Source organism: Manis pentadactyla, chromosome 15, assembly GCF_030020395.1.
Source record: "Manis pentadactyla isolate mManPen7 chromosome 15, mManPen7.hap1, whole genome shotgun sequence".
In the NCBI taxonomy this organism is placed as follows: Eukaryota; Metazoa; Chordata; class Mammalia; order Pholidota; family Manidae; genus Manis; species Manis pentadactyla.
Genome location: NC_080033.1, coordinates 63,515,015 through 63,540,193, shown reverse-complemented (window position 1 = coordinate 63,540,193; position 25,179 = coordinate 63,515,015). Strand labels below are relative to the sequence as shown.

General features: G+C 44.5%; 1 protein-coding gene and 1 long non-coding RNA gene across 7 annotated transcripts in view; one reads left to right on the top strand and one right to left on the bottom strand.

Moving 5' to 3' along the window:
* Positions 1–7,396: 7,396 nt before the first annotated feature.
* NUDT7 (nudix hydrolase 7) lies at positions 7,397–17,579 on the bottom strand. 4 transcript variants are annotated; one of them, XM_036909323.2, is made up of 4 exons: positions 17,445–17,579; positions 15,209–15,362; positions 11,550–11,813; positions 7,397–8,069 (listed from the first exon to the last, which is right to left on the bottom strand). In XM_036909323.2, exons 1-4 carry the CDS (start codon positions 17,537–17,539, stop codon positions 7,701–7,703), a joined length of 882 nt encoding a protein of 293 aa, XP_036765218.2. In that variant the 5' UTR covers positions 17,540–17,579; the 3' UTR covers positions 7,397–7,700. The 4 variants fall into 4 exon arrangements, with proteins under 4 accessions (XP_036765218.2, XP_036765219.1, XP_036765220.1 ...); XM_036909324.2 differs by having other exon boundaries at positions 11,655–11,813; XM_036909325.2 differs by having other exon boundaries at positions 11,688–11,813.
* Positions 16,999–25,179, top strand: part of LOC118924482 (uncharacterized) — a 201,661-nt gene continuing 193,480 nt past the window's right edge. For 2 of the 3 annotated variants that reach the window (XR_005029620.2, XR_005029618.2), the window contains exons 1-2: positions 16,999–17,227; positions 19,222–19,300. This is a non-coding gene — a long non-coding RNA (uncharacterized LOC118924482). Of the gene's footprint in view, positions 17,228–19,221; positions 19,308–25,179 lie in introns of all 3 variants that reach the window. The other variant, XR_008993962.1, reaches the window with a different exon arrangement.

Genomic DNA, 25,179 nt, shown 5'->3' with positions numbered 1-25,179 from the left:
GAGATCAAGAAAACACAACATTCAAATTAAATTTCTCTGCCCTCATGTTACAACCCAAGTTTATTTGATTGATCTCACGAAGTCTCCAACTAAAGTCACTCAGAGATTTCTGTAAAAGGTATCTTGGGAATAACAAGGAGTAGTGATTTTTGTCTGGACTTGCGAGGACACTAGGGTAAAGAGGAGGGGGGGAGGAACTCAAGATACAGAATGCAGAACTAAGAGCCGCTGAAGCTGGAAACTGTACCAGAGGAGATTAGAGGAAATGTAAGTCCTTAAGGGCTTGACTAACTTGGGGGAAGACTCGGAGCTTTGCATTGGAATTACAATGAGGATTCAAGTCGAGTTTATGGAAGTCTGAAGGGGCAAGGGCCCCAAACACATGCCAGGCACTGGAAAGAGAAGGATGAAGAAGATCTAATTCTTATCCTCTATTAGCTCATAGGAAAGGGCATCAAGACAGCTAGATATGGAAATAACTAAGTTACAAAGTGAAAATTGGTTAAAGGTGGTTGGGGCTCCCTCATGTCCACTCTTGGTAGGGTGCTATGTACATTCTATGCAGTAAATGGGGGTGACTAGCAACAACACTGGGCCACCTTACATTGACCTATGTCAGGTAGACTATTGAGAAGAGACTGAATTTTTGCTCATCCTACTGAATTGGCTACTGGATTAGAAATAAATGTCTATTTCTTTAACTGTATTCTTATTTAGTTTTGTTCTGCACTAACAGCTAGAGGTACAATGATAGAACAAAACAGACGTGATAGCTCTGTTAAGAACTCAAAAGTCTAGAGGAGGAGAGGGGCATTTATCAGAGGATCAGAAAAAGGGATGTCATATTGTAAGTGACGGGAGTTATGACACAGAGGTACACGGCCCAAGAGAATTTATAACCAGGGGAACTGATCTGGTCAAGGCAGCAGAGGACGCTTCCCTGAGAAGCTGAGATAGGAACGGTGAGTAAGAGTTAACAGTAGGCAGAGGCAAACGGGCAGTTTCTCCAGATTGAGGTGTCAGCTTGTGAAAAGAACCCCGTGGCACCCATGAACTGCACGACGCCAGTGTCTCTGAGGGAGGGGATGAGGGAAGAGGAGAGGGAGGGAGGGGCACGCGGTGTGACCCAGCTGGTGAAGTAGACAGGAGCCAGAACACCAGGCTTATAAGCTCTCCTGAGAACAACGGGGAGCCGTCAAGACGTCTCAAGGAAAATATGATCATATTTAGATGTTGAAAAAATAACTCTGTAGAGGAAAATGGGGCAGAGAAATGGTTACCCAATAGATATTTCCAACTCAAGTTGATGTCAATAGAAAAGAACTAGGTGTAAGAGATACTCAGAAAGTAAATTCAGTAGAATTTGGTGATATTTTGGATATGGGAATATTTTAGTTTGGGTTTAGCAGAAACAAACTCTGAGACAAAGACTCAGGTAATTGGTTGGAACATATAGGGCACACTGGTATGGAAGTGGGGGAGTAAGACAAGCAAGGGAAGGCAACCATAGAAAATGAGGCCGTAGAGCAGCCACACAGGGGGAGAAGGAGCTTAGTTCCTGACAGGAGCCAGTGAAGAATCATGCCTTCGAATTATTCTACCCAAGAGGTGAAGAAGCAGGGCTATTAATACACCAAATTCCACCAGTCTTTTGTTGAGGACTGATGCGGGGGTGACATTACTTTTCTGGTACTTTCAACCTACCTACTGTGGATTTAGAAAAAGTCTTTAAGAGGAGATGTAAGAATTGGCTGTTGGACGTGGTCTGGAGCTCGCTGCAGTCAGTAGGGCCCCAGAGATACAGGAGGGACACCGACTGTGTCTGCCTTGGGGGTAGGGTGAGGGTCGTGTCAAGGGCAACTCAGATTTCTGGGTTAAGCTACTGAGATAAGGAACATTGGAAAATGTTGCCAGGCCCTGGGAAGGCCAACAAGGTATAGACCCTGCCTTCATGGAATTGACAGTCCAGCAACTAAGCTAACAAGTGACAACACCTGAAGCTGTTGAGCAGAGAGCAGGCAGACGGACTCTGGTGCCGCTTGATCCCAATTCCAAAGGAATTACTGAGCAAATAAATCCTGATTAACTGAGTTTGTGCTGTGTCCTAACCCCTGGAGAGTCAACAGTGAACTGCTTCCGGGTTAATCCTGAGACAGGGGCGCAGACAGCTAGTCCTCAAAATGGGAGGGTTTCCGGAGCCGGGGATATTCGTTTCCTAGGCATGGTGTAACATAGTGCTGTGAACTCGGTGGCTTTAAACAACAGAAATCCATTTTCTCACAGTTCTGGAGGCCGGAAGTCCAAGGTCAAGGAGCTCGCAGGGCCACTTCCCCCGAAACCCCCAGAGAAGGAGCCTCCTTACCTGCTCCAGCCCCTGGGGCTCCAGGTGCTCCTCGGCTTGTGGCCACATCGCCCCCACCTCTCTGCCTCTGTCTTCACGAGGACTTCTTCCTTGTATGTCTTAAGTCTCCGTCTTCCTTCATTTGTAAGGATGCCAGGCATTGGATTTAGGGTCTGCCCTAAACTCAGAATGATCTAATTTCAAGATCCTTAATTATGCTTGCAAAGACCCTGTTTTCAAGTAAAATCACATGGGTTAGAACTTGGATGTATCTTTATAGGGCCACTATTCTCTTCACTACAGGGAGTTAAAATAGACTGATATGTGTTTACAACAGGTTAGGAGCCCTAGCAAAACTATCTTCAATGAAAGGGTATCTCACCACGACCCTCCTTACCCCAGAACGACTCAGGAGACATGGGTCCACGCAAGAGATTTTATCATCTGAAAGAGAAAACGGCTGCCCCCAGAGAGGGGGAGCAGCAGCGCGTGGGTGCGGAAGCGCTTTTTTAGGGAGTCGGGGTAGGGTGTGTTCTGCATTGGTGATTGGATCTTACGGGGTGGGTGACCATCTGGTCGTTGGTGATTGGATCTTACGGGGTGGGGGTTTTAGCGCGCCAGAATTTGCCTTCATTCAATTTATCATTTAGTCTGATGTTAGGCCATACAGATTTATAGTCAGAAAAAAAAGTAGGTAACTGCTCAGAATGCTTTATGGGCTCCATGGATGGAGCTGATTTAGAAGAAAAACTCCAGGATGGTGAAAGGAGAGGAAATGAGCCCACAGCAGAATCTATTCACAAATTAATAAAGAGACTCAAATGAATTAAGAAGGTAGAAAATAACCAGAAGGAAAACTTCAGTTTCACATGCGAAATAAACGAAAGAGAGAGAAGAAAAAAGGAAATAGAACTACCATTGACGATCGTAATGTAAGGAATAAAGGCTTGAAGATATAAAATGAAAAATGAGGAAGTTCTAGTCAAGGAAATACCAATCAAGCCTACACCTATAAAATAAAGATTTATGGACTTGAGTATGAGACCTTAAAAAAAAATCTTTGAGTTGCTTTAGGAAGTATTTCTTCTTCCGTTTGTATCTAGTGAATCTCTGCCTAGATCAAAGAGACATTTCCACCAATTACTGGCCAACTAACCTTTCAACTCTGACTTCTGGGTCTTATTCATTAGCACAAACATGGGCAAAATAGCCCCCCAGTATATATTAACACCTGGCATAGTTCAAGTTCTTTGGAATATCTAATAGACTTATCTCAAGTATTTAAGTACAACACAAGTCATAGATTGCTACCCATCAAATCAGAAGTCACCTTTGGGTTGGCCTTTGATCCCTGCTCTATTCAGAATGTGGGGGCCTCATGGTGTGTGGCTCTGTCCCTTCCGGGAACATGGATGGAATCAGCACAAAGATACACGTATATTAAGCAGATAGGCAAGTATGGCACATCGAAGACAACCGGAGCAGGTGATGTCCACTCCAGAGATTTTTATCAAAACCTTGCACTATTCTCTGATTTAAAAAAAAAACTGGAAACAAGAAAAAGCCTTGAGTTATATTTAATTATCTTATTGAAGGGGCGGAGAAATATTTCCCCATCTCAGTTCTTTAACAGGAAAGCTGGCACCATCAGCAGAGTTGTTAAATTACCAAGTATGCCAGCACTTTTATTTATTAATTGGCACGTTCCATTTTAATTAAAATCATCCTAGCTAATTACTCATCTCACTGTGCGCAACACCAGCTGAATAAGCTGCAGGACATGATGAAGGTAAAAATACACTCCGCTCTCTCTCCAATTTATTGAGTTTGTATGGCTTTCTCTTTCTTTTGTGGTGAATCCAGGGAAATGTAAATTCAACCTTTTATTCTTGCCTCTGTCCCCGTGAATAAGTGGATACAGAAGAGTGTGGGCTTTGAAATTCATACATGTCGATTTGTATGTTGTCTCTGCCATTTATGAACTGTGTGACCATGGGCAAATATTTAACTTCTCTGATCCTCAAGTTTTCCTATATAAAAATGGGAATACCACTAGTGTTCCCTGCAAAGATTTGGTATGAGGGTTAAATGATGTAAAGTGAAAGACGAGGTATCCGAAAGGTGCTTAATGAGCGTTGGGCCCCATCATCAGCACCACCACCCATTTACCTGGATCACATCTTCTTATCCATCAGGGCTCAGCTCAGGCCCCACCTCTTCTGGGATGGCTTCCCTGAGTCCCAGATTGGAGTCTGGTGTCTCTCCTCTCTGTGTGTCTGTGTTTATCCCCATGAGGCAGTAGCTGAATCTTCTGTATACTTGTGTGCCCAACTGGGGCTCACATCCCACTAGCACGCAACTGTAGTTATTTAAGATTCCAATGAAAATAGTATTTTTTTAGTATATAGTATATTTTCAAACAGCCACCAGGTTAGTAGGACAAACACTAAATTGTTTGGATATAACAACATAAGCAACATTTTTAGGTGTTTGTTTTGGCCTAGATGTGCCATTTAACAATTACAGAGATGCCAAGGGCAACCTTTGTGAACCAGGAAAATTCAGGAACCTCTGGTATAGAAAAATGATGATGTTCTGAACTAGAGAAATGACAATGTTTATTGTTTTATATCACAATATATATAATAATGCCATAATTACTAGCTCACAGGTGGTTAAGCCCTTGCTATTTCCCAGGCATTGTTCTGAAAATTTAAGTGTGCTTTAAGTAAAGGGGTCACATGTATTAACTCCTTTAATCTCTCAAAAGGCCTAAAACAAGAAGCTTATTTCACCCATGTTACAGAATAGGAAACTGAGGCTTATAGAGAATGAATAACTGGTTACAGGTCACTTAATGGGCTGACGCTGGAGCTGGGATTCACCTCCAGCCATGTGGACGCCAGACTCGGGCTGCTAACAGTTTGTTTTCTGAGGATGTGAGCACGCAGAGGAGACAGGGTTGAGCTGTCTGGGTGGCACAATCTGCAGACTTGCAGATTCTAGGGACTTGAGACAGAAGGTGTCTTGGGATGTCTGTATCCCACTTTCTTCAGAAATGCTCCCACCCACATTCGGTTGACTTGGGTTTTAGGGCAATGGGCACATCTGTGGTCCTCACCGTGACCCTCACCCCTGAACACACCCAGGTTGCTGGAAGTCTGCTAGTGACCTACGTGAGGCCAAATAAAGCCTCCTCTAAGGAATCGGGAGCCGAAGCACTGAATTTCTGTTGCTTTCCTAGGTCTTCATCAATCAACTCAAACAGATGGTTATTGTCACAATAATGACAGGATTGGAGTTCACCTCTTGTTTTGAGGTGGCTAGCTGAGGTTGCTCCCCATCGCCATGCTTCCTGAGGTTGATTTGTTTAGCGATTTTGTAGATTCTCTGAGATCTGTAGCCTGCCAACAACTTCTTTTATTAAGCCAGATTTGCTAGACTTCTGTTTCTTTTCATCGCAGGATGTTTACCTGTAACTCTGAACAAAGATGTCATAAAATGTCACCACTAACAAAAGAGAGGGCAGTATCACCATCGCTAAATATTTAGCCCCTTACAGTGGGTGGCCACGAGCGTCACAGATTGCAGACTTCAGCTGGGCCAAATCCTTTTAAAAATCAAGCAGGTCTGTGGAGTTCACATAAACAAACAGTTTGGAAAGGCGGCTTTCTGCACTGCCAGGGAGGCCAACAATTCAACCAGTAATTACACCGCTGTCAGACTGTAAATACACATTTGCAAATGCCTCTATAATTGTTCAGAAACAGTTTAGGCCTGTTCATGCAGGGCTAGTTACAGAATGTTAATGGTGACGATCACCCAACATCTGCTTTCATGGTTGGAGCCAGATTTGTGCTGTTTCAACATTAATGGGTATAAAGCAGCGGATCAGATATTTTTCATCTGCTAACTCTCGGAAAATAAAACCTCAGCAGCAATGGACAGTTGTGTGTGGCTGATTGTGGGTTTAGTGGGGGCATCACATTTTCAGCCATAACAAAGTCTAATAAAAAAGGGTTTGGCTTCCTAAACATCTAGTAAGTCAATAAGATGGAAAATAGCCATTAGGCATTTGAGGTATGTTGCTTTACTCACTGGCCTCCCTGACCTCCTGCAGGATGGCTAATATCATCATTAAAGCAAAGAAACCCATCTAAAGCATGATATATGGTGATGCCCGTGTAAGAAGTGGCAGATATTAAGGCACACCGTTCAGGTTTGTCTTCTGGACTTTTGATTTGGGGCTTGTCCTTGAGATCTGGGTTTTTCTGCTCTCATCCTCTTGAGGCAGTTACCATTCTCTCTCCTGACTGGTAGGAATATGGGCCTCTCATATTCCTTCATTTCAGCCACTCTGAATGAGGGACAAACCCCACCAGCACCCAAGTGCATTTTGTGCACATTACAGAACCTGTGCGTTAAATGATCAAGATTGTCTTAAATTTTAACTGCTGCCAATATCTCACATTTGGGTGAATATCCATCCAGCCATTTGCAAGTGTTCTGGTCTATTAATGAGGGTCATAGCTCTGCTCCAATGAGGTGACCCCAAATTACAGAGGCAGACAGATGACAGAATTTTATCCTCCCCCCCAATGGAACCATCCCAAGGGAGCAGCCCAGGGCGGCGGGTCACCTTGCTCCACAGTCACTTGGAGATCCAAGCTCTTTCTATCTTCGGGTTTTGCTGTTCCTCCAGGAGTTGTCCGCATCTGTATGGTCAAGGGTGAGCTGCAGAGAAGTGATGTTAGAGCTCCTGGAAAGGGGAAAGGGTGGCCAGGGAGGCTGGCTTATCTCCTAAATTGGAGATGACCCGCAAGGCCACGTTCACTCACGTCGCACTGGACTGTTAGTTCCAGTGGCCATGTTTAACTACAAGGGGTCCTGAGCAATGCTGTTCCCAGCTGGGGAGCTACGGGCTTAGGTTCGACTCCACTGCTGTGGAGGAAAGGGTGGGTAGATTTTGACTGCTGGATGGAAGTTTCTGTCACATGTAACTACAGACAGAAAGAGATACTACCTCTTACATAAAAGATAAATGCCACATGGTCATACTGCCAACAAATATTTATTAAGTGCCTACTATATTCCAGATACTTTTTCTTGCACACGTAAGAAAAATAATTGTTAACATCTTGTGGGTGAAATTATGCAACACTAAAAACATATTTTTCCACTTCTGAAAAACTTTTGCCCTTTCAAACAGAGGGCAACTGGAAGAAAGGCAATGTTTCTACCTTCAGATTGCGGGAAGAATATTCACACCTGTCAAACTCCAACAGCTGGCATTATATACTGTCATTCTGTGGATAAGCACACAAAAATCTCTTGGCTATCTGGGTGTTAGTCGCATAGATCATAACTTGTTTGGAGCTTGTTTATGAAGCCTCAGGAAGGACTCTTCAGAGGACGACATCAGATCATCGAGATTAAATTCAACCTCAAAGATGGGTTTTTTCCCCAAAATGATTAAGGCAATGAACACAGCATATTTTGCAGTTATTCCCCTGATGTGGTAAGTGACACCATCCTCAGGGGTTGTGTACTCAAAGCAGTGAACCAGAAATTGCTGACCGGAATGTGTCAGGTGGTTCTGGTGGTAGACGTGTGGATGCAGGAAATATTCCACGGGTACCAGGAACACATTTGTAACTTCGTCGGGATTAGGCTGGGCCTGGAAGTTGTGGTCTATAAATCCTACTACTGGGGTTATCAGCGAACCTGTCTAAAAGCAGAAAACAAAACACACAAATTAAGAAGTGATCAGGTATTGCTGCAATTGCTAAAATCATGCCTCTTCTACGTGAGCTAAGGAAGCAGGCCAAGGCAGTCCATTATACAGGTGGGCAGGGGAGGAGGAGGAACTTGCTCCAGACATTAAACTTTATGTTCCCCATGAAATGTGGACAGTCTGTGCCCTACCTGAGGCAGCATCTGCAAGATGACTCTGAAAGCGCTATCTTTGGTGAACATAAACTGGGTCAATCTTTTGGAGTGGCAATTTGGCAATATTATAAAAACATGGTCCCTCTGACCTTGCAATTCCATTAGTGTAAGTATATCTGTATGATGAATTCCTACCAGTGACAAAAGAGACAAGACTGAAGCATTGTTTGCAATAGCCCCAAACTCTAAAGTTATCACTGCTCAATTAATGGACGAGAACATGCATATGAGACACTATACAGCCCTTAAAAAGAATGTGATAGCCACCTTTCCCTGTCAGTATAGACAAGGATGTGTCATCTTATCAACAGAAAATTAAAGTGACATATTAACTGAGGCACATTCCCATTTAAAGGAAATTATATATATAATTATATATGAACTGTTTTACATAATATATGTATTTTTATGAGGGGGCAGTATTCTGTTTGCAACCACAACTGCCTGCAAAAGAATGCAGGGTGTTGAGAGATTCTAGTCCAGAGGGGGAGGCTGGGGGGTTCAGCTAGGAGCTGCATGACCTTGAATTAGCAAGTGAGGAGAATCTGGAGTCCCTGGGGGCATTCCAAGAGGAAGGTGGTGGCAAAAGCCAGGGCACACTCTAAGACTGGGACACTGTCGGAGGGGAAATGGGCCTGTGGGAAATGCGGAGGGACAGCTGAAGCCTGCTTGAGAACAGTGAGGATTCAGACCATGACTGGAATCGATGGCAAAGGCAACACTGGGGCCGAGAGTGGATGATGGAACAGGGACTTCAGCGGTCCTCCAGCGGAGATAATGGCTTAAGACTATTTCAGATGGGAAATCAGGCATGCTCAACATGGTTCAAGCTCAGAAAAGTAAGAAAGACTGGAAATTTGTAGATGAAGCAGCATCTCTGGACACATGGTTTCTAAAAAATACAAGTGTTTGTCTTGGATGGATTAAAGGTGGTAGGTGGCAGTCATCCTAGAATCAGTTCAAGTCTGAATTGTGCCCATTTGCTGAGTTGGAATCCTGTGGAGTCTGGCTTCTGCAGTGAGGTAGGCTTTAGGGCCCTGGAAGAAGCTACAGGCCATTAGAGATATTCCCAGAAAGTTAGCACATGCCACTGAAATGCACTGGAATGTTTATGGAGCTGGAACCTCACAGCTGGCCAAGTGAAGGGGAGTGAATGGAAGGTTATGGGGCATGTACAGAGGAAAAGGAGAAATACCCCTTGAGACCCCTTGAGAAGGATGGAAGGACAACTTGGCTGGGGGGCGGAAGGCCAGAGCCAGAGGGTCAACGCAGTAGGTGGGAAACAGCCAGTTGAGAACCTGCCCTCCAGTTTTGACACCCAAAACATCTCCAGACATTTCCTGTCATATGTTCCCCTAGGGAACAAAATCAGCTTTAGTTAAGAACCACTGAATTAAATTATGCTAATAAGCATTTTAAAAAATGGTATTTTTGTCCTACATTTAAAAGATCTGCTAAGTCCATAAGCAAAACCACCTTCGCTAGCACTTCCAGACACAGTACACCTTTCTTGGAAGACTTTGTTCATTCTAATTTCTTGATAATGTGATTAGCGCTCTATTAAGAGCAGGTCATTTTAGCCATCTCCTGGGGAGCAATGGTCCACCAGCATCTCCGGAGGACACACATACTCCTGTGGAGACTGAGTATTCTACCCGTCACAGGCAGAACTCCGCTCCAGGGCACCTGGAAATGGAGTGACTCTCAACTTTGCAACTTTTCACCATTCTGGTTCCAGTTATCGAGAGTTCTAAAATCCCCAAAATGTGCTGGGGATCTGCAGACATTCACTGAAAATGGTTCCCATTAGAAAACACAGTTGAAGAGGCTGTAATGGACACGTTTCTTGTCCTAATCCCACATTACTTTTCTCTCTGGCTCGTTTCTTTCTCACTTACGAAGCATTTATTGGGTGGCCATTAGCTTCTTCCAAACTAAATCTCTCTTAAGTGGTGAACTTCCTATTTTGAAAATGGGCCCGATTAAGACAATGTCTCAGCATCACTGATTTTCCCTGTACCACCAAGACTTTGAGCCAAATGGAGCATAAAGGATGAACCACTGGTTTTCTGTTAGGCATCAGTGGGTCTCCTTTTGAAATAAAAATGTATGTGAAAAGCCCAGGATATAAAACATCAAAATGCTTATACCTACCTCTACATGATTAGAGCACTTTACCTCTGTGGAATTCTTCCCCCAAAGCCTGAACCCCAGCTTAACCATGACAAAAATATCAGACAATCCAAACTGAGGGGCATTCTACAAAATACCTGACCAGTGTATCTTAAAAGTGTCACAGTCTTGATAATAAGGTAAGTCCCAGGGTTGTCACACAGCAGAGGGGACTAAGGAGACGTGCCAGTCAAACACAGCACGGTGTCCTGGATGAGATCTGGGACAGGAAGGGACATTAACAGGAAAACTAGTAAAAGAAAAGGTGAGTAGAGTGTGGAGTGTAGGTGACAGCAATGAATTAACATTGGTTTCTTCATTGTGACAACACCCCAGTGATGTAAGATGTTAACATTGGGGGAACTGGGTGCAGATATATGAAAACTCTGTCATATCTTTGCAACTTCTCTATAATCTAGAACTATTCTAAAGTTTAAAGTTTAAATTAATATTTTATATAATAAAGTAATGCTGTTATCCAAGTTCAAATTTACAAAATTTAGTCCTTCTAAAGTCAGTTAATACTACAGGAAGATTGTTGTGGTTGAGCTCATGAGAAATAAGATCTGGCTATTTCAGCCTCAGAATTAATTTTTATGTTTTTTTCACATGCACGCACGTGTGTGTATATATAGTCTACCAAGGTGATTCTGATTCACACAGAAATCCAGTTACAAAGAATAGCTTTTCAACAGCTTGCCTAGTGATCTCAGGGTACTGCTCAGTTAATGTGAAATGGAGAAGCTTGGTTTTATGGTATGTATAAAAATGAATATATTTAGGGCAAAGGTGGCCTCCACGGGGCTAAAATCTGATGTGCAGCATGCTTGAGTGTTATTTTATCAAGCTGCATTCTCAGAATAAATGTATACCAGAGAAAAATAAATACAAATTGAATAATGTTAATGAAAATATTCTGAAGCACCTATAGGGTTTCAAGGCACCCAGTCTGAAAATCATGGATGGAGTCCAGCCCTTTCATTTCTAGGTGGAAGAGGGGCCCAGACAGGAAAAGGGGCTTGGCCAGGGCCACAAAGTTCACGAGGGGGCTAGTCCACACAAGAACCAGTCCCTTGACATTACGTACAGCACTTCCAAGGGTCTTATTTGGCCAGATGTGGATTCCTGAAGACAGGGGATCTACTGGGAGCTCATGAGAGTCTAAGAAACCCATTTCCACCCCAACCCTTACGTCAAGCACAACTGGCACTAGGCGGCAGACAACCTCCACTTGATGAGGATGCAGCCCCACTTCCTCCTGGGCTTCCCGGAGAGCCGTGGCCACGTCATCTGCATCTGTAGGTTCACACTTGCCTCCAGGGAAGCAGACTTCTCCAGGCGACCTTCTTAGCTGGACATTGAAAGAACAGAGCTGCCGTGTGGGATTCTAATTTTGAAACTGTTTGTTTATGCAACAAATCATTTATGGAACTACTTTTTTGTGCCAAACACCAATTCTCACACTTGTGGTAATAAGTGGGGAAGAAGGCCAAAACAAAAAGTTTTACTTGAATCCTTTGAAAAGAATGGGCTTTGAGAACTTCCCTCACTTCTCACTTTTCTCTACATGCCCCCAAAAGATGCCCTGTACACACAGACAGATTTACACTGATGGATAAAAACACTAAAAGTATAATGAAAAGGGCAATGTTATTAACAGATAACCTTCACTCACTGAGACCTCACCATGTTCTGGGCATGCTGTTCACTAGGGGTTTTTTCAGAGTCCTCAAACAGTTCTACAACCTACTGTTTTTTTTTTAAGTTTTCCTTTATTTGTTAGTTGAGGTGAAATTTACATAACATAAAATTAACCATTTTAAAATGAATGATTAGTGACATTTAATACGTCACAAGGTTGCATGACCACCACCACCCCCTAGTTCCAGAACAGTTTCATTGCCCCACAAGGAGGCTCTGTACCCACTAAGCAGTTGATTCCCCACCTCCCTCTCCTCCCGGCCCCTACTTTCTATGGATTTACACATCCTAGATTATTTCATATTGATGTATTTATATGATATGGGACCTGTTGTGTCTGGCTTCTTTCACTTGGTATGATGTTTCTGAGGTCCTTCCACACTGTAGCATGTATCAGTCTTTATTCCTTTTTATGGCTGAATAGTATTCCACTGTATGTATATATCACATTTTGTTATCTACCCATCTGTTGATGGATATATATCCTACAAATATGCTATTATAATTTCCACTTTTAGATAAGGGAACTAATGCTCAAAGAGGTTAAATAATCTGAACAGGCTCAAACAAGGGGTAAGTAGTGTAGCTGGAATGTAAACTATGTTAATTCTAGAGCCCATGCTCTTAATCAGCATCCCACACACTTATTAAGAGTTTACTAAACACTGGAAATATAGTCACTGGGGCCATTAGCAATAACCTGTGTCAGTGCCTCTGCATCTTTTTGCATATGTACATAGAAGAAAAGGACTCTCTTTTCTGTGCACTGCCCCTTCCACCTATATCCTTTACTCAACACCTTCCTGATTTCAGAACTGACTGTGTCTCCATTTGTGGCATCCTTAAATAGATCTTCCCTTTCTTACCTCTGTCTTGTAATGATTTCTCTCCTGTCTTAGGCACGGGTGTAAATCTCCAGTCTTGCACAACTGAACTTGTAAGTACAGGTGACCTCAATTTCTTTCACACTCCTTCCTGCCCATGCCCACCACTGTTCCCACTGAGCTGTCACGGAGACCTCAGGCTCAGCAGAGGTCCTGGGTCTGCCTCTTCCCAACTGTCTGCTGTGGGGGTATTATCGGCATGTGCCTCCTGGGTCAGGGAGGCAGTCACATGAGCTGAGGGCTGAAATATTTATTAATGAGAACTAGTAAGGCCAGTTCTTGATGTTTAGAAATGAAATCAAGAGGTCATGTTGGCATTTTTAGCACCAGAGCCAATATATCTGTGTAACAATAAACTAGATGCCATTATAAATTTTGTAGTATTCTATAGTGTAAAGTTCCACTTGGGCAAGCTTTTTAAAAAATGAAAGAAAACTTCTTAAAGTTCCTCTCTTGCTACTTAATCAGTGACACTGGGAACTGCTACAATACGTAGAAACCTCACACACCTTCGTTACCACTTCTAGTTATGAGAGCGGGTGAAAACAGCGTGGATGGGTATGTTTCTACTGTCTTGAACATTCCCCACCCAAATGCATAAGAAACAGACCTAATGTTTATGTTCCTCTGAAAAAGTACTCCACTGTGTGGGCACATTCAGCGCCGAGAATGAATTCCCGAGCACGGAGGAAAGCCCACACCTAGGCAGGAAGGACCGATGAGCAGGGTCCCCTTCCCCACCTACCGGGAGGAAATCTGTGAGTCCTACTGTGTGACTCCAGGGAGGGACAGAGCTAGAGTTATCTTTTAAAAAATAATGTGACCTTTTCACATTAGAGTTTATGATCTAAGATGATTTTCACATAATAATCAACAGGCAAAGCTACTCTGGGTGAAAGAGTCCAGAGACCCATTTTGGTCTTTTCAAGATTTTCTACATTATTATTATTTTTTGTCTGATAATTCAAAAACTGTATTTCAGCTTCTCCTTTTCTTTTTAGCAGAGCTGGAAACAGGCCCCAGCCTCGTGGTGCCCAGTGAAGTATCTCCTGTTGGAACCTGGATTTTCATCATCTTGGTTATTTATTATGTAATGGTTGCCTGGCCCAGACAGAAGAGTCCAAAGTCTAATTCCAAATCCACAAACTATCAGCTGATTCCTCAGCTTTTTTCTACCCCCTTGGGGATATTTTTCATTATTCTGCTTAGAAAACCATGTTATTATGGTCCATTTTCTTTTTTGTATGTGGATAACTTTGAAATTAATGCTTCTTCAACTTTTCCTCAGAAGTTTCCCCAATTGCGAGGGAGAATGACGTACCCAGGGCTGTACTCAGGGGATCGGCAGTCCCAACTTGACATTGCCTTAAAATACAACAGTTTATCTTAAGACCTCAGGCCATGTCTGCTAATGGCACTAATGACAGGTGACACGTACAGAATCCTTGCCAAGAGCCAGGGCTGTTTTAGGTGTTTTACATTTACTCTGTGAAACCCTCATTACAACCTTATGAAGTAGGTACTAATATTTTGTCCTCATTTTGCAAGTAGAGACTGTGGTACAGAGAGGGTAAGTAACCAGAACAAAGTCACACAGCTGGCAAGGAGAGAGGCTGCATCCAAACATGCATAGCCAGTTTCAGGGCCCAGGTTCTTAGTTTCCATGCCCCAGAATTTTCATATTATACCTGGGGTGAGATTAGTCTAAAATAGTGGTTCTCAGTGGGGGCAATTTTGCCCCCCTACCCTGTGGCTGGACAGTAGGCAATATCTGGAGACATTTGTGATTGTCACAAATGTAGGGGTGTGTGTTTTGTGTGTGTGTGTGTGTGTGTGTGTGTGTGTGTGTGTGTGTGTGTGTTTTACTGGCACCTAGTGGGTAGAAGCCATGGATGATGCGAAACCTCTCACAACAGAGAATGATCCAGTGTAAGAAACCCTGTCTAAAACTATTTTAAATTACCTGCTAGCTAAATTAGTTATTTTTCTTTACAAAACCTCTCCAAAATTGCTCTCTTATCCTGTGGCGTGCACCCCTGGACATCACAATTCTGAAAGTCTATTTGAGAATCTGTGGCCTCAAAATGTGTGCAAGGGACAAAGTTTTGTGGAGTTTTCAATGTCCTGAGACTTTAATGGCAGGAGGCTTTTTGTCACCTACCTTCTCTGACCGGAGGGTGAACAACAGATGGAGTTTTCCTTCTTTTGCCAGCAACGGTAAGAGGATGGAATATTTGTCAGATGACAAGTGAGAATATTTGGTCCCAACATCATGCTTTCTTAAACGGACCTTAGCATCATCTATCAAACTGTTTCTAAAATAGAAACAAACCAAACATTTTAGTAACCAGAGTTATGATAAAAGGCTCCTAGTCCTGCATATGTTTCGGCTTTGTTGTGTACCTTGGAACTCACCATTTCTGAGTTTCCATGCACTTTTTAATCACATGACTGTAGACAAGATAAAATAAGGCAAAAAGCTACTAAGAACACAGTTTAGTACACAAGTTCACTTTGAAACCTAACTTAAATTATGATGAAATATGTTTTCAGTAATGCAATAGTTAAATAATGAAATCCATAATCATGTTCAGGAAGGACAGGTTTGCTGAAAAAGTCATTGTTAAGGTGAGACTCTTGTAAGGTTGGGGACTTTCTCTTAACTGGGCCCTTATCTCATGTTATCAAACCTTTTATGTCTTCAATTGCTTTGTATCAGTGGTTCCTAAACGTAGTGGCAAGAGTCACCCAGAGAGCTGGTTACAACACAGATTGCTGGGCCCACCCCACAACTGTGGCTCAGTAAATCTGGGGTGGGGCCTGGGAGTCGGCATTTATATCAAAGTCCCAAGTAATGGTGATGCTGATGGTGCACCAGGGGAGCACACACTGAGAACCAATGGCTGGTGATATGCAAGTACATGGATTTATAACCACAACTGGTGCCCTGAATTCATGACTGTGAATTTGTCATGGTCCTTTTGACAGGTATATTTTGTTGCTGGTTGGATACTGATGAGATGGTAGGTTAAATAATCCAACCCTTCCCCCCGATTCATGTCCACCCAGAAGCTCAGAATGTGACTTGATTTGGAAACAGGGTCTTCGCAGATGTAATTAAAGATCTTGAGATGAAATCATCCTGTTTTTAGGGTGGGACCCCAATCCAATGACTGGTATCCTTATAAGAGGAGGGGACCTAGAAAGACACACACACACACACACACACACACACACACAGGGAAGAAGGCCATGTAAAGATGGAGCAATGCTGCTATACCCTAAGAACTCCAGAAGCCAACAGAAGCTGCCCACAGCAAGGAAGGCTCCTCCCCTAGAGCCTTGAGAGAAAGTGTGGCCCTGCTGACACCCTGCTTTTGGACTACCAGCCTTCAGAACCATAGGAGAACACATTCCTGTTACCTTAAGCCACCCAGTATGTGGTACCTTGTTATGGCAGCCCTAGAAACTAATGGTGTGGTTTTAACTTTTCTGTGGGAAAGGCAGTTTTGCATAGTAGGCAAAATCAGATGTTTAAGTCAGCCAGAACTGGTTTTAAAGTATTTAGGAATGAACTCTCTGGGTCTTGAATGTATTTGTGTGGATTTAACGACATAGTTCATATACTGTGTCTGGCACTCAGCTAGTGCCCAGTGAATGGTAACTGCTGTCATGTCTCCATCGTCAGCTGGGCTGTTATTTGCCCCTTTTTCCATGTCAGGATGCTCAGTGATTGGGTAATAACCGAGGATTTCAAAAACCACCAAATGCCTGAAATGAATCAGATTGCTGGCCCTGAGACCCCGGCCTTGCACACAGGCCCGCCCAGAGCACGCACCCTACCGAGTGTGGCTTTTACGAGGCCCCAGAACGGACCACAGGGACCAGCAGAAGCAAAAGTCTGCAAAAACTTGTCTGTTCCTATCAGGGGCTGGTCCTTGCAATAATCACCATAAAAACACCACCAGGAGCAGTCACCATGGACTCGCCCTTTCCCCGCTTTTCTCCTTTTACCCTCACAGCAGCCGGGTGAGGTGAGAACACGGTCACATCCAGGCTCCGAGAGGTTCTGTGGCCGAGAACCCAAGGTCGCGAACGGAAGTGGCCGCAGCAGAGGACCCTGAACCCAGAGCTGCCCGGTGCAAGCTCGCGGTTTCTGAGGTCGAACCGTGGAGACCCGGTAAGCCGAGGAGGGAAGCGGGCTGGGCAGGGGCCAGGGGGCAGGGGGCGAGCCCGTGACCGCCAGGCCCGGCTCTCCCTCCGGCGGGGCGGGTACCAAGCCCCGGGCCTGTGCGCTGTCTGGTGAACAGTCCTGCCCGCGGCCGCGATGTGCGGCCCCGCCGCGACCAAGGCCGGGGCAGGCCGAGCTCCGGGTGCCAGGGGCCGGAAGGCTTTACCTGACTGGCTCTGCGAGCGGCCGGGCTCCCGACATCGCGCCAGGGTAAGTTTGCTCGCGCTGGGCACTGCTCCGTGCTGTTGACCGGATGGGCATGCGCAGCACAGCCCTGCGACGTGACGCCGAGAGAGGCGGGGCCTCGGGGCGGAGACGAGGCGAGGCCCCGGACGGAGGACAGGGGCGGGGCGAGCGCTGGGGCGGGGCTTACGGCCAGGCCTTCCGGAAGTGCAGATCGGTTTCTGCCCAGCTCCTGGCTCCTCCTCAAGGACTAGAAGCGGGTGAGGAATTATGAAGTTGACAAGTAGAAAAGAAGAAAAAAAAGTAAAGTGGCAATGCAGTGCTGGCAGATTCTGATACATTCGCTGTTGCTGGGAGGTTAAGTTGGTTCAACTTTCCTGAGCAGCAGTCAGCGCGCGTTTCCTGAGCACCTACAACGGGCTGGGTGCAGATTCCACAGGAGAGGAGGCACGTGGAGCTTACGTGCAAATGGGAGAGACACGAATAAAAAAATTCCATGAAACAGAAGGGCCTTTAGTTCTCGAGAGCATGAGGGAGAAACGTGGGCAAGTCAGGTCAAAGAAGACTTAGCAGAGAGAACGGAAACGGACAGGACCTTGAAAGCAGCTGTACTCCAAGTGGGGTCCTGGGACCAGCCACAGCAGCCTCTGGGTGCTGTTAGAAATGTGGACTCCTGCGCCCACCCCAGAACTGCTGGGTCAGAAACAGGGAGTAAGGTCCAGCCATCTGCGCTGTAAGGGTATTCTGATACTCCCAGAGCTGGGGCTGTAAGGTATGTGTGGGAAGCAAAACAAGGGAAAGGGGCAGGGGAAAGAGCTCCAGGAAAGAGGACAAGTTTGGACAAAGGTAGTGTGGTGCGCCAAGAGCCCAGAAGCGGCTGGAGAAGAGCAGTGAGAAGGAGCCTGTTCCCAGCCGACACTTCAGAGCTGCGGCTGCAGAAACTTAGGGCCAGACTGACATCTCCGTCCCGCACAGAAGGTGCTATGTTTTGGGCCCACGGTAATTTTAGGGACCCACAAAAATGTTTTCATTTTAATTTCTTTTAATATCAGAAGAAGAAAATAAAATAATAAGCAATATGTAATAATGAATTCAGCCTGAATTATATTCATGTTTATACCAATGCAGTCATAAAATATTCATTTTATTATTATTTTATAGAGGAAGGAAACACAAAAACTAAATTACCCAGAGCCCATGAACGGTTGACACCTTTAAAACCACCGAGTTCAGATGTTCTCCTGGCCAGTCCTTGCTGAGGCTGGGAAAGTTCGATTCCAAAGCTTGAGGACATCCTAATAATGATAATGGCACTTCACCTACATTAGTGCACTTAATCTTCTGAGCAACCCCATGAAGCAGAGACATTACCATCCTCACTTTCCAGATCAGGAAACAGAAAATGTCTTGCTTAAGGTCCTACAGCTCAGATTCAAAGTCAATCGTTCTGACCTCTGAGTTCCTGTATTTAGGCACTACCTCTCCGAAGCAACTGACCTATGAATTATGTGGATGGGATTGCGAATGAGAAGGAGATATATGAACTCCTCATCCAATGCCCAGGATACAGCTACTCCGTGCTAGGCATGTCTCAGTTGCCACCCCCTGGCCTCTGAGACCTCCTAGTGTATTGGAGGTGAATCAGCTCTAGTAAGGCACAGGGCGCCCTCAGTTCTGTAGGAGATGGGAACGGACAGTAGTCAGATTAAGTTGGGGGCTGAAAAATCGCTGTCTGAGGATTTTACTTTCTCTTCTTTCAGGTGTCCTTTGAATCCTCATTTTGAAGATGAGCAAAGAGGCTCCGAGTGGTTGAGTGCCTTGCCCATGGTCCCACAGCAGGTAAGTGGTGGAGCCAGGTTTCAATCCCATCCGCTGAGCTGCAGCTGGCGCTCCAGTGGGATTTGAGGGATAGGTGGGATTTTAAAAGGCCAAGGTGGTGAAGATGGCATTCTGGGCAGAGGGAACAGCAGAAACCAAGTTTGAGTGAAGAGTCTTGTTCAGAGGGGCTGTTAGTATAGCCTGGCCAGAAGAAAATGGGCATTTTGCAGAGTAGAGCCCTGGGAACAGCTGAAAGGGCGTTGGAAGCCAAAGCAAGATGACGGGTCATCTTCTTCCTAACGGGAGAAGAATAACAGGTTTGGGTTTTCCAGAAGAGCTCTGTGGAAGCAGGTTGGTGCTGGATAAAGGATGCTTTAAACCTTGCAAAATTTCCATAACCACTGACATCGGAGTGTGGCAGGGGTTGGATTGCTTTAATGTGAAAAACAGCATCTTGTGCTGTGTCCCAAGAGAGTATTCACAGTGTCTTCTTTCAACATCACTGCTGTTAAAATACTTTGCTTTTACGGCTTTTGTAGGCTGGAAGCCATAGCGCAGGGAACATCACAAGGTGAAATGCATGTATATATATATATATATAGTACATACACGTACATGCTACATGTACATAGGTGTCACACGTGTATACACCTCCATATCTGCAAAACAACACAGGCTTCACAGTGCATGGGAAATGTCTTTTAGGGGAAATGACTTGTTCCTGAAGCGTTTGCACACAGATTTGTTGGTAGTCACATAATTCTGGAAATGTGTTGACGAGTAACTGTAAAAAAGGCTCAGGCAAAGACACCACCTCAAAGTGCGGTTCTCTCAAAGCACATCCCAGGGGGTCAGAGTGGAGCTTATCTGCAGCGTACCCACCTGGCACCCTCGTTTGAGCAGCTCCTCTTGGGCAGGCCTGTGTGGTACAAAGATAAGAAAATAGCAACCAGCCTTCAGGAGCAAAGGATGCCTGGGGAAAAGACGTAGGCAAACAATTAGCTTTAATGCCAGGTAAGTGCTCAATGCTGGAGAGGGGCCGAGTGATCTGGGGAGGGAGGAGCAGCAGGCAGGTGATTCATTTAGCCTTGAAGTAGGCAGTGGGGTCTAGGTGGGCTGTGGAGAGAAGAAAGATAGTCAGGAATGTTGAGCACTTGGCATTCTTGTTCTAGGAAAATAGTGCTCAAGGAATGGGAGTTTCCTCCGCTCCTTCAATGTGCAGGAAGGTCTCTAGACTCTTGGAGGGAAGTCTCAGGGGAGGGCTTTCAGACTAAGTCCCACTACCCATCAGAGTCTAACAGTTGCACTTGCTGGGTTGGGTATTTGAAAAGCAGAAACTTCCCCCTGTTGCTGCCGACTGCCTGCCCCTTCCTCCATGAACTCCGCCCTCTCCCCCTCCCTCCCATCAGGGTGAGTTTAGCAGGCACAGCCTTCCCTCCTTTTGGAGAGGAAGTTGAGAAAGGACTAGGTTTAAATGGGGATTTGTCTACGAATGGGTCAGGGTCCTCAGCATCAAAATCGTCTGGGGGTGAGGATGCTGAGTAGACAACTCAGGGCCCCGGGTCCTGCGCAGCAGGTACTTATCTCAGGGTAGACGTTCACTGAGGCACATGCATTTCCAAGGAGGCGCCTAGGGGATTCTGCTATAAAGGTTGCAGACTCTGGTTTGAGTGCTCCAAAGGGAGATGTCTGGTGTGAAGAAACGAAGGCCACCTCTTTTTAGCACTCGATGTGGCAGCCCCAGTGGGAAGGACAGATAGTGGCCACCAGTGCCAGGAGGTGCCACTCCTGGTAGCACTGGAACAGTCTTCCTTTCTGATCTTGAGAGCTGGCAACTCCAGCAGGTCTGTCTCGGGAGGGGCTCCAGGAAAGTTGAATGGATTGTTTTTAGAAAGTTGACTGGAATGGACAGATGCCCTTGAGGTAGTCCTTGCTTTTTTTTTAACAAAGACCCCACTGAAAAGAAAAGAGCTTGTGAGTCTGGTTCAGCATTTTCTCAGGTTGAGTGCCTGTTCTTGGCTGGGCATGAAGTTGGATGTTGGAGAGAGATACATGACAGTTGGTCTTTGCTCTTGAGCGTTTGGTATCCAATACGGTGGTGACTTTAGTCTGCCCAGCAATCTCCTGGTGCTGATTCAATGTGTAGGTTCTTAGGCTGCAGCCTTGGGCGGACTGACTCAGGTGAGACCCGAGCATCTGCATTTGCAGCCACACCCTTGGGTGATTCTGTTACGTCTACACTTTGAAGTGGGGAGACATGGAACTTAAATCTGAAAAAAAGTAAGAGTGGACATCAGCCAGACCTAGGATGTCTGGATAGGCACCTGAGCCAAGAGGTCAGTGACCTGAGACAGCCCTGAATTTCTGGCAGCAGGTGTGGACTGGGAACTAAAGGTTACACAGGAATTAGAGGGAAAATGCTCCTTGAATTGACCTGGATGACAAAAATGTAAATTGCTGGTAATTTATTTCCAGGCACTGCAAATGTGATTTTTTCAAATTAATTCATGGCATTTTTCATCCATGTTTAATTTTCATTGGGTAACAGTAAAACAGATATATGCTTGCATATTAAGATGCCTTAAATCTCTGAGTTTTCATGAGCGAGGCCTGCCAAAAACTGACAAAAACTGATGGGCATGCATCATTCATGTATTTTATACCAATGTTGGTTCTCATTTCTGTGCACTTTTAGAAATGAAATAAAGGTTAGTTATGTCTGATTCCTTTACTGTCATGTAATCTTTGCATAATGGAACAATCAAGTAGGCTTAATTACCAGTAACAACTGTGCTGGGAGATTTGTACTCTAAATGAAGGCTCGGCCTAGGATGCACGTAATGGCGTGACCATGCCACACAATGAGGAGCAGTCTGGTCTCAATTAGCTGGGGAATTAGTTATGAAATTGGCTTAAGATTTTCCAGTGCATGTGGGAAGCTCAGTGTCTGTGGGAGAAACATGAGTCTGATCTGCAGGGAATTCACTTCTTAGCACTGGATTTGCCCAGCAGGAGCTCATAGCTCAATCCTGGTTATACTCTTTTGCTTTTGCAGTTGAGGATGGGAGATGGAAACTCCTGTCTGTCCCCAAATCCAGACTCTGCCATTCCCCTACTTTGGTGTCTTATCCAACCCATCCCTTATATCTCAGTGAAAACCATGCTATCTGTGCTCTGCTCAGAGGAATGACACATTCTGGTGTGTAGCCTCTTCTGGTATATCTGGAATAATAATAACACCCTTGGATGGGCAAAGAGACAGATGGACAAACCCTTGAGAAGGAGGGTGTCCATTTGCTGCTAGCCTCTGGTTTCCTGTTTGCCCTATGCTGACTGTCTTAAAACAGCCACTCAGTGGTCCTTTTGGGGAGGGAGGGTGCTGGTCATTGCCTGAGGTCTTCAATGGAAGCCAGAAAAGAACATGAACTCTTCTGGAGTTATTTCTAGGATCTGATGGTAGAAGATTGTACTTCTAGAACCTTCTGCAATGATGGGAATGTTCTCTTCTCTGTTCTGTAAGACAGTGGCCATGAACTAAATGTGCCTGTTGAATGCTTGAAATGGAGTTTGTGAGACTGAGTAACTAAATTTTAAATTTTATTTACTTTTAGGAAGTTTATAGTCACATGTGACTAGTGGCCACCATATTAGCACAGTCTGAGGGTTGTAAATTCTGAATTTCCTTTCATCCTACAGTCTTCTTGGAAATAATCAGCTTGCGTCCTCCACAAAGGGTACCCTGTGTTCTAGTAAGACACATGCTTTGGGGAAAATTCCTAGAGGTTTCTTCCCAAGGTATCTTGGGAAGAAGAAGGCTAAAAGCATCATTAATTCTTTTCTTAAAAAAAAAGTAGGCTCATATTCTCCCCAGCAGGCTTCTCCTAGCACATTAGTGAGAGATTTGAATCAGGCCTTTAGATTTACCCAAGACAGTAGGCTATTAGCCACAGACGTGCTTATTTATTTATGCCTACTGCACAGCCTCAGCTGTGTGATGTGTTGGTACCAACAATCAGATGTCATACCTATTATTAAAGAGTTAATATTCTAGAAGCGGAAATACAGTATTTCCCATGTTCCCAGCAACCTCAGACCTGTGAAGTGCCCTGTAGAAGGGCACTGTGGTCAAAAACATTTTGGGAAGACTGCATTCGAAATGCTGTCTTGCAGATATACAATCTGATTAACATGGCAAAGTTTCCAAAAAGTCCAGCTGTAAAAAAAATGTGCTTTATTTTGTTTAACTCAACTGTCCTCTGATGTACTTGGCCACAGAGTTCTTTTTGCCCCCATAGTACCCACTCACATGGATCTGAACCCGTGTTCTGTTGAAGTCACTTTGGGTGGTGCTATGTTAGAGGGATGGGTGGGGATAGAGGGGCAGGATAAGTTATTCCCTGGGGGGTTTAAAGGAAAATTTTGTGGGAGCCTGGTATCGCTGCCCACAGGAGTGTCTAAAACCCTGCGTATTCCTTATTCTTTTAACCTGCTTTACTTTTCTTCATAGTGCTCATCACTAGAAAATACATGTTTAGTTTTTCTTAATTTTCTGCCCCAAATCTGAATTCCAGGAGGCAGGGAGCAATGCATCTCTTTCCTACCACCATTGCCTCAGCACCCCAGGTCATCAATACATAGTTTGTGACTAAACAGGGAAATGAAGAAAATATTTCAACTAGGCTTTGAAGGACAGGAAGGATTTTGATGGGCTTGAGTGAAGTTGACAGTTCTAACTTGACAAGGATCCACTGTCTAATGCTCCATAAGCCAGACATGGGACACCTGTTTTTTTGTTTCCTTGTTTTTTATTAAGGTATCATTGATATACAATCTTATGCTCAGGTTTCACATGAGCAACATTGATACAACATTCCCCCCCTATTATCAATTCCCCACCACATAACCCATAACAGGCACTATCCATTAGCATAGTAAGATGCTATAGAGTCATTACTTGTCTTCTCTGTGCTATCCTGCCTTCCCTGTACCCGCCCCTCATATTATGTGTGCTAATGATAATACCCGTAATTCCCTTATCCCTCCCCAAACCCTTTCCCTTTGGTAACCACTAGTCCATTCTTGGGTTCTGTGAGTCTGCTGCTGTTTTGTTCCTTCAGTCTTTGCTTTGTTGTTATACTCCACAGATGAGTGAAATTTGGTATTTGTCTTTCTTCACCTGGCTTATTTCACTGAGCAGAATACCCTCTAGCTCCATCTGTGTTGTTCAAATGATAGGATTTGTTTTCTTCTTATGCCTGAAGAGTATTCCATTGTGTACATGTACCATCTTCTTTATCCATTCATCTACTGATGGACACTTAGGTTGCTTCCATTTCTTGGCTATTGTAAATAGTGCTGCAGTAAACATAGGGGTGCATATGTCTTTTTGAATCTGTGATCTTGTTTTCTTCAGGTAAATTCCTAAGAGTGGAATTCCCAGGTCAAATGGTATTTCTATTTTTAGTTTTTTGAGGAAGCTCCACATTGCTTTCCACAATGTTTAAATTAATTTACATTCCTACCAATGTGTAGGAGGGCTTCCCTTTCCCACATCCTCACCAGCATTTGTTGTTGCTTGTCTTTTGGATGTTGGCCGTCCTAACTGGGGACACCAGTTTTTGCAAAAGGAAAAGGATTTATGGTGAAGCTGACCAATGAGGGGAAAGGAGGCAAAGCTCAAAATCTGTCTCCCTGGCCTTGGAGGGAGCACAGAATTTATAAGAAGGTTTATGCCTATTCAGTAGAGTTTATATATATTTAGCAAGGCTAGTGAAAGTAACAGGAAATGAACAGAGTTGGGACAGGACTATGCTCTTATGCCTGCCCACACTGAATGTTATAGAAAGTTAACAGGCTACTTTATACACCATGTGCTCTAAAGATGGCAGCTAAACCCAAGC